The sequence below is a fragment of the Dipodomys ordii genome, unplaced genomic scaffold, assembly GCF_000151885.1.
Source record: "Dipodomys ordii isolate 6190 unplaced genomic scaffold, Dord_2.0 Scaffold79, whole genome shotgun sequence".
Taxonomy (NCBI): Eukaryota; Metazoa; Chordata; class Mammalia; order Rodentia; family Heteromyidae; genus Dipodomys; species Dipodomys ordii.
The window spans coordinates 3,710,813-3,728,881 of record NW_012267295.1 but is presented as its reverse complement, the minus strand read 5'-3'; the positions used below and the strand labels follow the sequence as shown (position 1 = coordinate 3,728,881).

The following is an 18,069-nucleotide window of genomic DNA, read 5'->3' as shown; positions in this document are numbered from 1 at the left end:
AAAAAAAAAAAAGATATATTTTTGAAAATTTTATCGGAGCTCCACAAAGCAGATCAGCTGTGATTTGCTGAGCTGGGGAAGCCTCATAAGGCTCCTGAAGAAGCCCCTCCTGTTGAAAAGGAGGCTTGAGGACCTTCACAGAGCACCACAAACTGCACTGGTCTTGGCTGGCTTCTTTGGCTCCTCATGTTTTTAGGTAGTTGTCCAATTCCAGACTCACTACAAGAAGAGAAACCTCTAGTTCGTCAATTCTTTTTTTCCCCCTAGCCCGTGGGCTTGACCTCAAGGTCTGGGCACTGTCCCTGAGCTTGCTCAAGGCTAGCACTCTTATCACTTGAGCCACAACACCACTTGTAGATTTTCCTGTTTATGTGGTACTGATGAATCAAACCCAGGACTTCGTGTGTGCTAGGCAAGCACTCTATCACTAAGCCACATTCCCAACCAACCTCTTCATCTCTTAGTACAATTCCCCAAGCTTAGCCAGTGTTCTGTTCAAGGGCTTTCCATTTCCACAAAGGCTACCCTGGAAGGGTCAGGGGAACACTCTCATGATTATTCCTGGCCAGGGCAAGTGGCAGTATCTAAGTGTGTTCCTGCTGCTAAGAAGTTATTACTTTTTTCAGGCTGTAGATAGTGTGAAAGTGCCTGCCTTCCCTACCTTGACATTAGTAATTAGTATATTGTCTGGAAGGAACAGTATCACAGTGATGGTTCTTAGGCATTACTCTAAACCTGCCTGTAGACATCACTTAGAAAATTATATTGTTGGGGCTGGGAAGGTGGCTCAGTGGTAGAGCGCTTGCCTTGCATGCCTGAGGTCCTGGGTTCGATTCCTCAACACCACATAAGCAAAAAGAAAAAAGCGGGAAGTGGTGCTGTGGCTCAAGTGGTAGAGCAGTAGCCTTGAGCTGAAGAGCTGAGGCCCAGAGTTGAGGTTCACGACCGGACCCCCCCCCAAAAAAAAAATGAAAAAGATATTGTTGCCACCAATGGTTCTTGCCTGTTACCTCGCTACTCAGGCTGAGATTGAACCCATCCTGGGTAGAAAAGTCTGCAAGACTACCCTCTCAACAAAAGAATCTGTTGTGATGTGAGCCTGTCATCCAGCTATGATGGATGCCATCCTAAAACAAATGGGTCACAGTCTTGTGTCTTAGAACACAAACTATGAAATTATTCTAACACTCTGGAGTCTGAAGCAGAAGGATCAGGTGTTAGAAGTTAGTGTGGGCTACATAGCAAGACCTTGTCAAAATATAGAATGAGAAGTGCTAGTGTCACCTTCCCCTCTCCCGTGTTGAGGTCCATGTTTTGCCTCATTTTTAGCACTGTGCATATGGACTGTCGCTTGGGTTTATGCCCCTGCTCTGTCTCCCTTCTTTCTCAACAGTTCCAGTCTTTTAGTCAGTACCGCTGCAAGACTGCCAAGAAGTCGGAAGAAGAGATTGACTTCCTCCGTTCCAATCCCAAAATCTGGAATGTTCACAGCGTCCTCAATGTCCTTCATTCTCTGGTGGACAAGTCCAACATCAACCGGCAGCTGGAGGTATACACGAGTGGAGGTGAGTGTTCAGCAGCAGCAGAGCAGTAGTGAGCCTGTGGGGCAGTTAGTTTCTGTGCTGTGGGAAGGAGCAGCTGGGGCTGGTTTGGGACTTGGCAGTGCTCTGGCTCATGGAAGGAAGGAAGCCTGGAAAGGGCAGGCTCAGATGTTTACTGTGTGACATGCAAAGGTTGGGCCTGCCAGCCTTTTCCTGCCTCACCCAAGCACTCCTCCTGTCTGTCCCTCTCAGGTGACCCTGAGAGTGTAGCTGGGGAGTACGGGCGACACTCCCTCTACAAGATGCTCGGCTACTTCAGCCTGGTGGGGCTCCTGCGCCTGCACTCCCTGTTGGGAGATTACTACCAGGCCATCAAGGTGCTGGAGAACATCGAACTGAACAAAAAGGTAATTGCCTGCCACCATCCGCTTTCTAGAGCCCCAATGTCTGTGTGCCTCCGAGAAACTCCGAACCAGGACTAACTTCTGGGAGAGAAAAGAACACCCTACCTCCAGGCCAGTTGAAAGTTGAGACTAAAGTTGTGCCCACCACTGCAGTGAAAATCCTAGCTGGATGGTGTGAGTGGTTACTGACAGTCTGTTTTGTTTTCAAAGCAGAATTTGGATGGTGGCTTTCTCTAGGCTAAGCAAGATGATATTCTGTCTACTGTTACAGGATTAGGCGTTCTTCCTGGCCTCAGGAGTATAGGACTTTTTCTTTGGCATTTGGTTTGTTTGCCTAGTCTGCCCTTTTCTGTCTATGGGCACAGAAAGGGAAGGGAAATTAGATGTATAGAGGATTTCAGATGTGAAAGGGGAGTAGGGTCCCTCTGGTCCCTTTGTGCTACAGCCAGACACAGTGAGGCCTCAAGACTTAAATTTATCTGGCCACCCTCCAGCTTCAGTCTCATTTGGGAAGTTCAGGACCTCTGCAGGAGAAGTTCTTGGTGCTCTCCCCTCAGCTGCCCCAGGCCCCACTAACATCGGGGTCCTGTCAGGTGAATTGAGACACGTGTGTTTCTTCCACAGAGCATGTATTCCCGTGTGCCCGAGTGCCAGGTCACCACATACTATTATGTCGGCTTTGCATATTTGATGATGCGTCGCTACCAGGATGCTATCCGAGTCTTTGCCAACATCCTCCTCTACATCCAGAGGACCAAGAGCATGTTCCAGAGGACCACGTACAAGTATGAGATGGTAAGAGGCTCATCCCTTGCCCCTGTCCCAATCATTTGTGATAAACACCAGCCAAAAACTTGTACTTAATGGAGTATGTATGATAATTAGATAAATGAGGTGTGCCATGATCAAATCAGTAATTAGCATTTCTTTGTTCTTATACATTTATCATTTCTTACCACCCATCCCCCACCCAGGGCTTAGGTACTGTCCCTGAGCTTGTTTGCTCAAGGCTCTACCATTTTAAGCCATAGCTCCACTTCCATTTTTTGAATTATTAATTGGAGATAAAGGGAGCTTTTCTGCCCAGGCTGGCTTCAAACCACGATCCTCACATCTCAGTCTCCTGAGTAGCTGGGATTACAGGTATGAGCCATTGGTGCCAGGGTTTGGATTTATCATTTCTTTTTTCTTTTTCTTTTGTCAGTTGTGGGGTTTGAACTCTGGGCTTGGACGCTGTCCCTCAACTCTTGAGCTCAAGACGAGTGCTCTACTATTTGAGCCACAGTGCCACTTCTGGTTTTCTAGTGGTTTATTGGAGATAAGAGTCTCGCAGACTTTCCTGCCCAGCTGGCTTTGAACTGTGAGCCTCAGATCTCAGCCTCCTGAGTAGCTAGGATTACAGGTGTGAGCCACTGGCACCCTGTGGATTTATCATTTCTTCATATTAGAAGTCCTTCAAACTCCCTTCTTGGAGTTCTTCATAATAATAAATGATTCTGAACAATAGTCTTGCTCTTATGCTGCAGAACACTTTTATCTTCTTTGCTGCTCATTTTATGGCCCTTGTCTACGCTCCTCCCCTTTCTGGTTCTAAATACTCACGTTCTCTCTACATCTGTGAAATCCATTGTTGTAGCTCTCACATGTGCTATGTGCTGCATATCTTTGTGTGCACCGGGATCTTTTTTCTTTCTGTGATGACATGCCAAGCAAGCACTCCGGATTGAGTAGAGGATTGGAATGGGCAGCCTGCTCTGGGTGTTATTGTGCCTGTTACCTCATCACTAATGTCATTATAGGGGCCATAGCTTTCCCCAGCAGTGTCTGCATTCATTCATTTGTTCACTCACTCATTCACTAGCAGTATGCTAGAGGTTCCCTGAGCTGTGAGCATTTTTTTTGTTTTTTTTTTTTTTTGGTTGGTCATGGGGCTTGAACTCTGGGCTACTGCTTGAGCCACATCATCACTTCCGGTTTTCTAATGGTTTATTGGAGATAAGAGTCTCATGTACTTTCCTGCCAGGTTGGCTTTGAACTGTGATCCTCAGATCTCAGCCTCCTGAGTAGCTAGGATTACAGGCATGAGTCACAGGTGCCCGGCCGAGCATTTTAAAATGAGTTAGAGGGACTGCACAAGGTCTTGGGGCCAGAGCTCAGCTGCTTTATAGGTAGATGAGATTGCTGCTCAGAGTATCAGCAGAGGAGGATGGGCTTGCTGTGTGGTTTGGGGGTGCTTTCTAGTCAGCGGCAGAGTGGCTAGCATGAGCAAAGGGTCAGTCAGGGCCTGGAAGTGGTTCAGCGTTGGGGAACAAGTGAGGTAGGAATTGCGGGAACTGTGTTAGGGAAAGTACTCAGTCTTGTGTCACTGGCACACAGATTTCTCATGGCATGGACCTAGCTGGTGTATTGAGAATTGACCTGCCCATAACACATGCCAGCTGGAGAGGCTGAGAGTAGACCAGGAGAACAGTGAGGGATCCCAAGTTGGCCAAGGAGAACATGGCACTGGGCAGGGTGCAGTAGAGCTGGAGGGAGAATTGGGAGTCACTGGACATGAGTGGCTGGTGTTCGGTCAGCACAGAGGGGAAGCTCTGCCAGTGTAGCTGGAAGAGCCTGGCTGTGGTGGCAGCTGACACTGGAAAAGGTCTCACTGACTCTGCATCCCACCCCCAGATCAACAAGCAGAACGAGCAGATGCATGCATTGCTGGCCATTGCGCTCACCATGTACCCCATGAGGATCGACGAGAGCATCCACCTCCAGCTGCGGGAGAAGTATGGGGACAAGATGTTGCGCATGCAGAAGGGCGACCCCCAGGTCTATGAGGAGCTGTTCAGCTACTCCTGCCCCAAGTTTCTGTCTCCTGTCGTGCCCAACTATGACAACGTGCACCCCAACTACCACAAAGAGCCCTTCTTGCAGCAGCTGAAGGTGTTCTCGGATGAAGTGCAGCAGCAGGCCCAGCTCTCCACCATCCGCAGCTTCCTCAAGCTCTACACCACCATGCCTGTGGCCAAGCTGGCTGGTTTCCTGGACCTCACTGAGCAAGAGTTCCGCATCCAGCTTCTTGTCTTCAAGCACAAGATGAAGAACCTGGTGTGGACCAGTGGTATCTCTGCCCTCGATGGTGAATTCCAGTCGGCCTCTGAGGTTGACTTCTACATTGATAAGGTGAGGGTCGTTCCCCTGTCCCCTGTCGATTCACTCCCCCCCCCCTTGCTAACATCGTTGGCACCCTGGTCCCCTTAGTGATAAACAATAAATGTTAAGCCAGGCATGATGGCTCATGCCTGTAATCCTAGCTATTCAGAAGGCTGAGATCTTAGCATTGCAGCTGCATACATAAAGCACTAGGAAGGCTTTGTTGGAAAGTCAGGTTTAAGATTAGAGGAAGCCCGGCGCCTGTGGCTCACGCCTGTAGTCCTAGCTACTCAGGAGGCTGAGATCTGAGGTTCATGGTTCAAAGCCAGCCCAGGCAGGAAAGTCCCTGAGACTCTTATCTCCAATAAACCACCAGAAAACTGGAAGTGGTGCTGTGGCTCAAGGGATAGAGCGCTCGCCTTGAGCTGAAGAGCTGAGGGACAGAGCCTAAGCCCAGAGTTCAAACCCCATGACTGACAAAAAAAAAAGACTAGAGGAGGTGAAGAAGTAAGCCAAGCAGTTAACTTTGTTAGAACATTCTTGACAGGGGGAGTGGAGGCAAGGGTTCAAGGTGGGAAGGTGTCCAGCAAGCCCTGTGTTAGGGAGGGCTGCCATGTGGCCAGGTATTGATACGGGGAAGAGGAACTGTGGGGAGGAGGTGAGATTGCACAGAGTATAGGAGGAGAGATGCTTTGGAGACTGTGGGGAGACTTCATAGGCCAGAGCCATGCCCTGACCTCAGCACTAGGCTAGGCCTAGTTGGTGAGCTGAGTAGAATGGCTTTCTGCAGGGCATACTTTTTTTTTGGGGGGGGGTCTGGTCGTGGGGCCTGAACTCTGGGCCTGGGTGCTGTCCTTCAGCTCAAGGCTAGTGCTCTACCACTTGAGCCACAGCGCCACTTCCGGCTTTTTTCTTTTTGCTTATGTGGTGCTGAGGAATGGAACCCAGGGCCTCAGGCATGCAAGGCAAGCGCTCTACCATTGAGCCACCTTCCCAGCCCCTTGGGCATACTTTTTTTGTTTTTTGGTGCCAGTCCTGGGGTTTGAACTCAGGGCCCGAGAGCTTTCCCTGAGATTTTTTTCACTCAAGCCTAGTGTTCTACCACTTGAGCCACAGCTCCACTTCTGGCTTTTTGTGGTTAATTGGAGATAAGAGTCTCACAGACTTTCCTGCCAAGTCAGTCTTTGAACTGCAATCCTCAGATCTGTCTCCCCAGTAGTAGGGATTATAGTCATGAGCCACTAGTGGCCAGCAGGGTGCGCTGTTTTTGTGTTTAGATTCTCTTGCTGGACATTAGCTTTGAAAGAACTGCCCTCCTCTGCTGCCGCTACGAGAACTCTGAGTTGACTCCTGGTGCTTGGTTGTTTTTGCTTTTTTGTTTTGTCTGGATCTGGGCACTATCCCTCAGCTCTTCAGCTCAAGGCAAGTGCTCTACCACTTGAGCCAGACAAAAATGGCGCTACTTCTCATTTTCTGGTGGTTTATTAGAGGTAAGACTCTCACAGACTTTCTTGCCTGGGCTGGCTTTGAACTGTGATCCTCAGATGTCAGCCTCCTGAGTAGCTAGGATTACAGGTGGGAGCTACCAGCGCCCGGCCTTGGTTAAGTTTTCACTACATGTGGTTCATTGCTCTTGAAGAACTTGTTGGCATCCCTTGCCACCTAGGCAGAACAGCATTACTCTAGAACTTCCTTTGGCTTGGGCTATATTTGATCCTGGGCCATCATAAACTGAGCTCATAGTCTGCTCCTTGACTACCTAGGAGACAAGCCAGTCTAGATGGGCTGGAGTTAGCTTGTGCTTACACATCTGTGGAATGCAACAAACAGCCCACCCCATAGCTCCTTTGCTTGGTGTAGGGAGTGGTGTGAGTATTTTTGTCTGGCTCATATGTGAACTGGAGTGTGAAGCCCTTTGGGATCCTGGGTGATCTGCTAGACTCTCCCACCTCTTTGTGTCTTGATCCTGGATGTTCTGCTGCACTTCTGCCCAGCTTCCTGTACCAGTCAGTATATGTCTTGAGGCAGAGGAGCCTCCTCCAGTCTGTGATAAGAATAGTTTCTCTTTTATCTGAAACAGTTCTTTCATTGGCTTATCGCCTTTGTGTGTGCACATGCACTTGCACGTGTGAGCATGCCAGTCCTGTGACTTGAATTCAGGGCCAGGGTGCTGACCCTGACCTTTTTTGCTCAAGGTTAACACTACCATTTGAGAGCCACAGATCCATTTCTGGCTTTTTTGGTAGGTAATTGGAGATAAGGTTTCGCTGACTTTCCTGACCAAGCTGGCTTCAAACCATGATCCTCAGATCTCAGCTTCCTGAGTAGCTAGGAATACAGGTGTGAGCCACTGGTGCCCAGCTACACCTTTCTGATACTACTAGATTTTGTATTTGTATGCCTCATACACAGCTTCACTTCTGGCTAATTGAAGATGAGATACACTTGTCTGCCTGATCCTCGGATCTTAACCTCATGAGTAGCTAGTATTACAGGCATGAGCCACCAGTGCCTGGCGAGTTATTTTAACTTTTTTTTTTTTTGTCGGTTGTGGGGCCTGAGCTCTGGGCCTGGGCACTGTCCCTCAGCTCTTCAGTTCAAGGCTAACATTCACCACTTAAGCCACAGTGCCACTTTTGGCTTTTTTCTGTGTATGTGATGCTGAGGAATCGAACCCAGGGCCTCATGCATGCAAGGCAAGTACTCTACCACTGAGCCACCTTCCCAGCCCCTGTCTGAACATTTAATTGTAGGTTTTTATTATTTCTCTCTAACTAGTAATGCTCTTTGAGTTAGCCTCCCTCCACAACCTTGCTTTTCAAATCAACGTAGGGTTTGTCTTTAGCATCATGATTCCCAGTAAGCGGCTCCTGGCCTAGGTGGCCCTGCCTTGTGCGCTTGCTTGCTGTCCTTCTCTGACTTTGCTGTTTCCCACAGGATATGATCCACATTGCAGACACCAAGGTTGCCAGGCGCTATGGGGATTTCTTTATCCGTCAGATCCACAAATTTGAAGAGGTGAGAAATATGAGAGTTTACCCATTAGTGGGGGCAGAGATCAGAAAGTCTGAGATTGGATGTTTAGGTTTCTCAGCTAGGCTGGCAGCTGCTTGGGGCTTGGGCCCATGGGGGTTGCTGAGTCAGCCCTTTGGGGTGGCTGCTCTCTTCCCTCCCTGGTATTTCCTAATATGGGTGGATTTGCGGCTGTCTGTGCTCCCTGCACTTGGTACTGTTCTCTGGCTAAGACAGGTCTGGCCAGTTTCTGCAGGCTGGAGGACTGGAAGCTCTGTTTTAACAGACTTTGTACATTCTGTGTGTTGCCGTAAGAAAGCTCTAGGGTGTGGACCTTGCTTTAGTCATTGCTGGAGACACTGCATGCTGGTACAGAGTCCTCCAGTGGAGGCCAGGCTCCTGCAAAGGTCTCAGAACCAGTGCTCTTCTTCCTTCTAGCCAGCCAGCTACCTCACATCTATTTGTTGGTTAGTACTCTCTTCTAGCCAGGATCCTGTTCCTTAGGAAAGAAGGGAACTGAGGCTCCACTAAATTCACCATGCTACACCCTTTCCTGTCTGTAAACTGGGCAGAGTGGGGTAGGGTATAAAGGGCATGTGGGTTTTCCCAGTGTGGTAGGATCCCCCCTCCCTCATACACACAGAACTTCCTGGCAAGGAGCCTGACTTAGTGCTCCTATGTACTGTTGGGTAAGTTTAGAAGACCCTTCATCTAACTTTGCTGTTCTTTGCCTTCTAGCTTAATCGAACACTGAAGAAGATGGGACAGAGACCCTGAAGCACTCAAGTGACACTGTCGTTGTAGATGGGAAGTATTTTTGTCACCATGAAGCCTTTACTCAAATCTGCCATCAGCTGAGTTGGAATTGCCTCAAATTAAGGACTAAAATGTTTTCAGTAGTAAAGGATCTTGGGAGCCAGATTTGTCCTATCATTATTATGGGGAGAATCAATCCAGAAGCAGAATGTCATTTTCCACGTGCTTCAAGTACCATGAAGGAGTAAATGGAATTCTCAGATTCTGGTGTTCACAGAGCACATACAGTGTTCATGTACTTGCAGCCCTGGTGTTCATAGAGCATAGGCAGTGTGCATAAGGTTGATGGCTACTTACAGGGCCTTACATGTACTCCACATCTCGTTTGTGCCTCATAAGAATCCCTTGAAGGAGCCTTGCGCTGGTGGCTTACGCCTATAATCCTAGCTACTCAGGAGGCTGAGATCTGAGGATCATGGTTCAAAGCCAACCGGGCAGGAAAGTCCATGAGACTCATCGCCAATGAACCACTAGAAAACTGAAAATGGCGCTGTGGCTCAAGTTGTAGCATGCTCACCTTGAGCTGAAGAGCTGAGGGACAGCGCCCAAGACCAGAGTTCAAGCCCTATCACCAACAGGAAAAAAAAAATCCCTTGAAGCTGAGTGTCTAAGGCTTACATCTGTAATTCTAGCTACTCGGGAGACTGAGATCTAAGGTTAGCTGTTCAAAGCCCAGCCTGGCCAAGAAAGTCAGTGAGACTCTTTTTTTTTTTTTTTCAGTGAGACTCTTATCTCCAATTGACCACCAAAAACCTGGAAGTGGAGCTGTGGTTCAAGTGGTAGAATGCTAACCTGGAGTAAAAATGCTTAGGGATAGCACCCAGGCCCCAAGTTCAAACTCGAGGACTGGCACAAAAAACAAATCAGAATCCCTTAAAATTTAGGTGACTTCCATAATTGGTGGCAGTGCTAGATCCTGGGAATAAACCATTGGACATTTTCTACTGCCAGAAACTGTCCCAAGAGGTCTCCAGGAACATGCTTAATAACCCTTAACCCATGCTTAACATGCTGGCATTTAGTACTAGCTCTCCATTTCACAAATGAGGGTGACTTTGTCATGGCCAAATACTAAAAAACCAAATTGGTTCCAAACTACTTTTATTAGTCTTCTGCTCAGGTCAGTACCACTGCTAGACAGTGGGCCTACTGTAGGTGTCTGTCATGGGGCCTTGTAATGGAGGCTTGGGTGGGGCTGAGTGGCTTCTCCATCTCTCCGTGCTGATGCTGTACTTGCCCCCTAGGCTGGGCACCAGATTGGTGCTCTGTAGGGTTGGAGAGCCTGCCCTAACTGGGCAGTGGTGAGAATGCACAGGGTCCAATCTGGCAGTATGTTTGTTTCTTGCACATGCCTGGAGCTTATGTAAGCTCTATCTTGTCTGGGTGAAAGGCTGTAGTGGCTACAGTTCCCAGTGGTGCTTATAGGGACCCATGGGAAAGGCCCTGCCCTAGTAGATGTCAGTTAAGGATCTTGGAATGAGATCCTCTGGGTTATTGGGGCAAGCCTCAAGTCCAAGGACAGGTGTCTTTACCAGATACCACTGAGGAGAGACAAGGAAGGCCATGTGAGGATACTGGACTCAGCCATAACTAAGGAAGGCTTGGAGCTGGAAGAGGCGGGGCAGCTTTCTCCAGAAGTGGCTGATACCTTAATGTTGGACTCTGGCTTCTAGAATGGAGGGAAATTCTGTTGTTCGGAGCTACTGTGTTTAGTTAAGTTGTTTAGCCCTAGGTGTCTAATATGTATTGGAGACAATTAGGATTTTATAAGCAGAAACAGGTGCTTTTTCTTATTAGCAAACCAGCCAGGTACTTCTGGGAAAAGGAGGACTGAGGTCAGGGAACCACATCCCTGCCTTCATGGAACTGAGTGTTAAATGAGAGGACAGGTGAGAGCCCATGCTTAGTGTGTTGGGGTGGTGAGAATCAAGGAGTTTCTGTTTTAAACAGGAAAGGAGATGACACTGACAGGTGTTTGATGGTGTAGTGGTGTGGATCCTTGGGCAAGAGCTTTGATGGATAGGAAAGTAGGTGCAAGACCCTGCATGGATACATGTGTGCCAGGATTGGCACGAATGGGGTGGGGGGGGAGCGGGAGGGGGTGTGTCCCTACACATTTGGTGATAAAGACTGCCATGCCCAGTGAGGTGGAAGACTTTCCTCACCGGAGATTGCAGAACTTGTCCAAATTCCACAGTGAAAGGGTGGAGCCAGGAATCAACCCAGGTCACCCTGGGGGCAAAAGCCTCCCTTCCCAAAGGAAGGAAAAGCAAAAGCTTGTCTTGGGGCCTGTGCTAAGTCCAAACGTTTGTAAAACACTTGGTTATTTTCCAGGCACTGTGACTTTGTGGAGCTTGACGAGTGGTGGTCAGGATCTTTTGACCCCCAGGCCAGGCCAGCCAAGGCTCCATATCTACTTCCTGTCCTGTCTAGTGCTTTGGGAAAGCTAAAGAACATTGCAGCCCTACCACTGGCCCTGTGCTGTGCACAGTAGATCATAGAGATTCACTCACTTGAGCAGCTTCCCCAGCTAATGTGCTGAATTCAACATCAGGAGTTTCATGGGCTGGGCACCAGTGGCTTACATAGGTAGGCCTAGCTACTCAGGAGACTGAGATCTGAGGATTGTGGTTTGAAGCTAGCCCAGGCAGGAAAGCCAGTGAGACTCATCTCCAATTCCCAAAAAGCTGGAAGTGGAGCTGTGTTTGTTCTGTCCAGGTCTCCTTTCTCCATCATGAAAAACTTGCCAGGTCTGCCTGCTGTGTCTGACAAAGCCTCAGTCCTTTTAACCTGCTGGAAGACATGTCATTTCAGGGTCACACAGACTGAGTGTGTGTGAGTGCCTGGCTCCAGGCCATCCCTCAGCCCGATGGCTGTGCTAGGCGGCCAGCAGCTTTATGAGGGGCAGGCACCGCTGATCTCTGCCTGGCACCGCTCGAGGAATGCAGCGGGATCAGCAGCTGCAGCCAAGACAGGAGCTTGATTCTGGCTTGCCCCGAGCAAGCAGGTTCAGAATCCTGTGAGCATGACCAGCCAGGGTTGTGCTGTCCGGCAGCACAGCAGTATGCAGCCTGGTCAGACCTGGGTGTGAGTCCAGATTCTCAAGTAGTAGCTGTGTGCCTGGCGCAAGTCAACTTAGTCCTTAGTACCTTGTATTTCTCATCTATTAAATGGAGATGGCACCTACCTTAGGATTGTTCTACTAATTAAGTTCTCAGCACAGCACCTGGTGTGTAATTAAGGGGTGAAGGCCAATATTAGTGTCTGGCAGTGCCCTTGTCAGAGCCATGGATTATAGAGATGGAAAGGTCACATGAAGGACAGATAGTCTGGCATCTTCATGGTGGATCTGGGTCTTTGCAGCATATAGACATCAACCAGGGGCTTTCCCCACTGCCTCTTCTTCCAGGACAAGACAGGATGGAGGGTGAGGGCTGGGGTGTGCCTGACCCGTAGTGCTTGAGCTCATCCGTGGGTGCATCTCAGGATCAGAGGGGGGAGGGCAGTGGCGAGGCCAGTTCACAGAGTGGCTGAAGCACTTCCTCTTCTTCCCTGTCCCCCACCTCTGTGCCAGTTCTGGGGCTTGAACTCAGTGTCTCACATTCGTCTTGCTCTCCCCCCCTTCCTCCCCCAAAACTTCTTTGACCACTTGACTTTTTGCTGGAAAATGGGAGATAAGAGTCAGATTTTCAGCCGGATGTGGGTGGCTCACGCCTGTAATCCTAGCTACTCAGGAGGCTGAGATCTGAGGATCACGGTTCAAAGCCAGCCCAGGCAAGGAAAGTCCATGAGACTATTATCTCCAATAAACCACCAGAAAACTGGAAGTGGTGCTGTGGCTCAAGCAGTAGAGCGCTTGCCTTGAGCTGCAGAGCACAGGGACAGCGTCTAGGCCCAGAGTTCAAGCCCCAGGACCGACTAAAAAAACTTCAACCCTAGATTTTAGCTTTCTGAGTAGCTGGGATTATAGACATGAGCCACCAGCCCCTGGCCAGAAGCACTTTCTAGAGCAGCCCAGCTACGCACGAGCTGCTTGCACAGACAGCAGTGGGTATGGAAAGAACCAGGAGAATTCAAGATTTGGGCAGCTACAGAGGACGAGACTTGTCTAGTTCACTGTGTTGCAGCTCAACATGGTAGGGCCATTAGGGGTGGTGCTGGGCAGGACAGGAACAGAGAACCTGGCAGGGCAGTAGGGGTGGAGTGATGGTTGCCAGAGTATAAGGATTTGGGGCCAGGCTGTGTGTGTAACCAGCTGTGGCTAGATCCTTGATCTTTAGACCAAATGAGGCAGTGAAACCAGCTGTTGTCTGAGGACTGCAGCCCCGCTATGGTAGAATTCTATGTATGATCTGAATCAACCTGAGCCAGGAGCCCTTGTGCACACAGAAAAGAGGCAGCACTGGGTAGCAATGACCCTGGCAGTGAGAGGATCTTGTGTGTGGAGGAGTCAGTGAATGAGGGTGGGATGGACTGGGATCAGTCTGGTCACCTGGCAGCATGTAGAAGACAGTGTGGCGGATAGATGGACAGGCAATAAGGTAGTCTTTACTGCCTGCTAAAGACTAAGGGCTGCCTGGCTCTTCTCCTGGTGACTGCCTGTACTGATCCCAGCCTGCCCTGCAAACTAGAGACACAGCAGTATGTAAGGTTTGGGGTCAGGAGCTGGCCTCTGGTGTGGGGGCAGGGTTTCAAGAGGAAGCCAAGAGGGAAGCAGTGGGTTGGCCAGAGTCAAGGTTAGAAGCCCAACTAGCAGTTTCCTGAAGAATAGGAAATAGCCATTTATCCTGGTGTTTGCGCCCTGCATTCCTGTCCAGCCTGCTGTGCAGAAGCCTCATTCTGGTCCCACCCTGCCCCTATGCAGGGTCCTCCTCCTCCCTTCCCCCTACTCCCCTCCCCAGCTGGATCCAGAGAGGTTAGCCTCTCCTCCTGGTTGAGGATAGGGACCGGAGGGATTTCCTTCATGGTTCATTGCCCCTTCAGCCTGGGGTGGGGGCTTCAGCAACAACTTGACTGAAGCCCGGCTCTGTGGCTCACTTCTGTAATCCTAGCCATTCAGGAGGCTGAGATCTAAGGATCATGGTTCAGAGCCAGTCTGAGCTAAAAACAAAACAAAAAACCTGCAATTGAAAACCAAAAAGCTGGAAGTGGAGTTGTGGCTCAAGCCATAGAGTGCCAGCCTTGAGCCAAAAAGCCAAGCAAATAGAGCAAAGTCTTAAGTTCAAGGCCTAGTACCCGTATGTGCACACACACACACACACACACACACACACACACACACACACACAGAGCTCAGCTTCACTGAGCCACTGCTGCAGGAACCACTGGGCTTCCCCAATTATCAGCATCTGACGCCAGGGGCGAGGCGTGGCTGGCTGGTGTTTTTCCAACTGTAGGGTGGTTACTTGAGTTGAGGGGCACCCTGCCCCATCCCTGCTTTATTCAGAGGGAAAGAGACTCTAGAGCATGGACAGAAAGTACTGTGCTTGTGACAGGAAGAGCACCACATCAAGTAAGGTTGACAAGCAGGCTGCTTCCGGTGTGCAACAGCCCTTTGCTTGCCCCTCAGTCCTCCTGGCAGGGAGGCTCTCCCTGCCTGTGACTTGCCCAGGGCCACAAGAGGCTTGCTATGCATACCATCCCTAAGTCAGGCCCTCTGGTCCCTTCCTACTCCTGCCAAATTTCTGCCCCTGAGAAGCTCCAGAGCAGCAAGAGCCTAACACTTAGGGCCTTGAATGTCACATTAGACCCAAACATTGGCCCAGCCGGCCAGGTGGGAAAATCCAATAGCAATAAATACTGCAATGGAATAGACAGAAGGCTAAGGCTGGAGACTAGGAGGCTGCCTTGTTCATACTTGGCCTTAGCACAGGAGTGACCAGGGGCCGGGGGGGGGGGGGCAGAGCTCCTGAGAGGGTTCTGATTCACCAACTCCCTGAAAGCTAACATGAATGAAGTTATTTGATAACCTTATGCAGTGTTGAAGTGGACACAATGCCTGCCATGATTCTTAGTGGTGAAGAAAGTTCTTTGTTAGGTCAGAAAGAGCCAGGCTGTGTCTTGACTGTAGCTTGTGCCTGCTGGGTGGCTCCCAGCAGTCTGTTTTATTGTTTCGTTTTTTTTGTTGGTTGTGGGGCCTGAACTCGGCCTGGGCCGCTGTCCCTCAGCTCAAGGTGAGTATTCTACCTCTTGAGCCACAGTGCCATTTCTGGTTTTCTAGTGGTTTATTGGCGATGAGTCTCATGGACTTTCCTGCCTGGGCTGGCTTTGGACCATGATCCTCAGATCTCAGCCTCCTGAGTAGCTAGGATTACAGGCGTGAGCCACCGCCACCGGCGACCAGCTGGCAGTCTGGTTTTTGTGTCAGTACTGGGGCTTGAACTCACAACCTCATACTCTAACTTAGGTATTTCTGCAAAAGACTGGAGCTCTTACTACTTGAACCACAGCTCTACTTCTGGCTTTTTTTTTTTTGGTTGGTCATGGGGCTTGAACTCTGGGCCTGGGTGATATTCCTCAGCTCTTCAGCTCAAGGGGAGTGCTCTACCGCTTGAGCCACAGCACCACTTCTGGTTTTCTAGTGGTTTATTGGAGATAAGAGTCTCACAGACTTTCTTTCCCCGGGCTGGCTTTGAACCGTGATCCTCAGATCTCAGCCTCCTGAGTAGGAGTACAGGTGTGAGCCACGCCCAGCTACTTCTGGCTTTTTGATGGTTAATTGGAGATAAGAATCTCAAGGACTGGGCTGAGAAGGTGGCTCAGTGGTAGAGTGCTTGCCTTACATGCTTGAGGCCCTGGGTTTGATTCCTCAGCACCACATAAACAGAGAAAGCCGGAATTGGCATTGTGGCTCAAGTGGTAAGAGTACTAGCCCTGAGCCAAAGAGCTGAGGGACAGTGCCCAGGCCCAGAGTTCAGGCCCCGTGCCTGGAAAAAAAAAAAAATCTCAAGGACTTTCCTGCCTACGCTGGCTTCAAACTGTAATCTTCAGACCTCAGCCTCCTGTGTAGCTAGGATTACCAGCATGAGCTGCCTGCACCTAGCTTTGAGTGTTTAACCCCTCCCACCAGCCTTACTCCTATGGCTAAGCAGGAATGAAGATTAGAGTCTAGCTCGTAGTTGTCAAAGGAATCAACCAGGAAAAAGGCCAAAAAACAAACACCAGAAGCCTGAACTACAGTAAAGTTTAGCTGACTATGAACTTAAACATCTTCAGTCAATTGGCAGAAAGAGCCCTGTAAAAATGCAAGACAGACAACATAAACCAGATGCTATTAGCCCATGCCTATAAGGCCAAGATCTGAAGATCGCAGCTCAAAAGACTTTTTTTTTTTTTGAGTCTTGGGGCTTGAACTCAGGACCTAGACATCATCTTTGAGCTTTTTCTCTCAAGCCTAGCACTCTACCACTTGAATCACAGCTCTACTGGCTTTTTTTTTTTTTTTTTTTTTTGGCAGTGTATTGAAGATAAGAGTCTCGTGGACTTTCCTGCCCAGGCTGAGTCTGAACAGCTATCCTCAAATTTCAGCATCCTTTGTAGCTAGAATTCCAAACATGAGCTACTGGCACCTAGCTCTTTCAAACTCTTATTTCCATTAACCACCAAAAAGCCAAAAGTAGAGCTATGGCTCAGCTGGTACACTGCCAGCCTTGAGTGGAAAAGGCTAAATGCCTAGGCCCTGAGTTCAAGTCTCAGTATCTGCACAAACACATGACAGACAACATGGGTAACTTCAAATGCTACCACACAGCTACCACTTTGCTTTTCTCCTCATCTTCCACCTTGCCTTCTTGTGCCTGTTGGGGGTAATTATTCCGTGATCTGTCTTCCACACTATCCCTGGGCCCTCCTGGGTAGACATGTGGAAATCCCACTCTCAGCATGGACTTCCCTTCTGGGTCCCACCACATAAGGGCAACTTTCAGTGAGAAGTCTTAGAGCCAGCTTCTGTCTGAGCCAGTCTTAGAGCCTTTGGATGGCTTCGAAGAGATAGCAGTAGGCATTTCAGCTCAGCCAAAAAGTAGGGGGAGAGACAGACAGTCTAACAGGCTGGGCTCCCTAAGAGCAGCCTAGAGCAGTGGGGGGGGGTATGGGCCCCCTGGAGTGCCTCATTCACAGTCGTTGCACCATCTGTCTATTCCTGGAGGGAGCTTTGCTAGGTTGGGGACCTTGCCTGCTTGTCCCCTCCTGGACAGTCCAAGGTGACAAAGATTACCCAGCTCAGTTAAGTACCACTCCCTTGGAAGGGGTTCTATTTGGAGACAAGACAGCAAGCCTACTTGGTGTCAGGAGAATTTTCTAGAACATGTATAGGCATGGGCAGGATGGTGGAAGGTTGGGAATAACCATCTGGAGATCCCTGGGCTCTAGGAACCCAGGTTTCTCTGGGTGGGATCAGCCAGGGCTCCGGGCTGCTCTGGCACCTCAAGGATGATGGGGAGGGGAAAATGCTGCCACTCCTGCCACAGAGCCTCCCACCCACTTTCCACTGGCCCGGCCCTGCGCCTCAGGTCCCACAATGCTCCCACTGTCCCTGTTTGCCAGGCTGCCCCCCCCAGGGAGCAGCTGAAGCCAAGGGCAGGGGCAGGGCCAATCCCAGGCAGACCCACAGAAGCAGCTATGGAACTTGGAGAATCCTAAGTCAAGAACCCTGAAGCTCAGAGTTGCATTGAAAAATGCAGCTCTGGGTTAGACAGTCACAGGTGTCCTGGCCCCAGTCTGTCCCGCCTCAAGGACATAGGCCCACTTCCTCATCATCTTCTGTTTGGTAGAAAAATGATTCTTGCTCCCCCACCACCACCCTGAGTAACCCAGGCTTCTCATATTCCCAGTCATTAGCCTATGCCCCAGTGCTGAGTAGACAAATTTTTTTCTTGCTTGGGGCTCGTTTTATTTTTAAATTAGAGCCTACGACTTAGGGATGTGGCTCAGAGATAGAGCACTTGCCTAGGGCAAGGCCCTGGGCTTGATCTCTGGCATTACAAAAATTGTCAATAATAGCCGGGTGCTGGTGGCTCACGCCTGTAATCCTAGCTACTCAGGAGGCTGAGATCTGAGGATCGCGGTTCAAAGCCAGCCGGGGCAGGAGAGACCGTGAGACTCCTATCTCCAATAAACCACCAGAAAACCGGAAGTGGCGCTGTAGCTCAAGTGGT

The 18,069-nt window shown here is 49.7% G+C and overlaps 2 protein-coding genes across 2 annotated transcripts in view; both read left to right on the top strand.

Moving 5' to 3' along the window:
• Positions 1-9,019, top strand: part of Eif3l (eukaryotic translation initiation factor 3, subunit L) — a 20,697-nt gene extending 11,678 nt beyond the window's left edge. The window contains exons 4-10 of the mRNA XM_013024798.1: positions 590-685; positions 1,330-1,565; positions 1,794-1,948; positions 2,570-2,740; positions 4,619-5,116; positions 8,024-8,104; positions 8,837-9,019. Coding sequence (XP_012880252.1) covers positions 590-685; positions 1,330-1,565; positions 1,794-1,948; positions 2,570-2,740; positions 4,619-5,116; positions 8,024-8,104; positions 8,837-8,875 — 1,276 coding nt within the window. The 3' untranslated portion in view covers positions 8,876-9,019. The remainder of the gene's footprint in view (positions 1-589; positions 686-1,329; positions 1,566-1,793; positions 1,949-2,569; positions 2,741-4,618; positions 5,117-8,023; positions 8,105-8,836) is intronic.
• Positions 9,020-13,326: 4,307 nt separating this feature from the next.
• Micall1 (MICAL-like 1) overlaps positions 13,327-18,069 on the top strand; it is a 38,994-nt gene continuing 34,251 nt past the window's right edge. Inside the window, exons 1-2 of the mRNA XM_013024797.1 lie at positions 13,327-13,338; positions 13,732-13,829. Of these exons, the coding sequence (XP_012880251.1) occupies positions 13,327-13,338; positions 13,732-13,829 (110 nt within the window). The remainder of the gene's footprint in view (positions 13,339-13,731; positions 13,830-18,069) is intronic.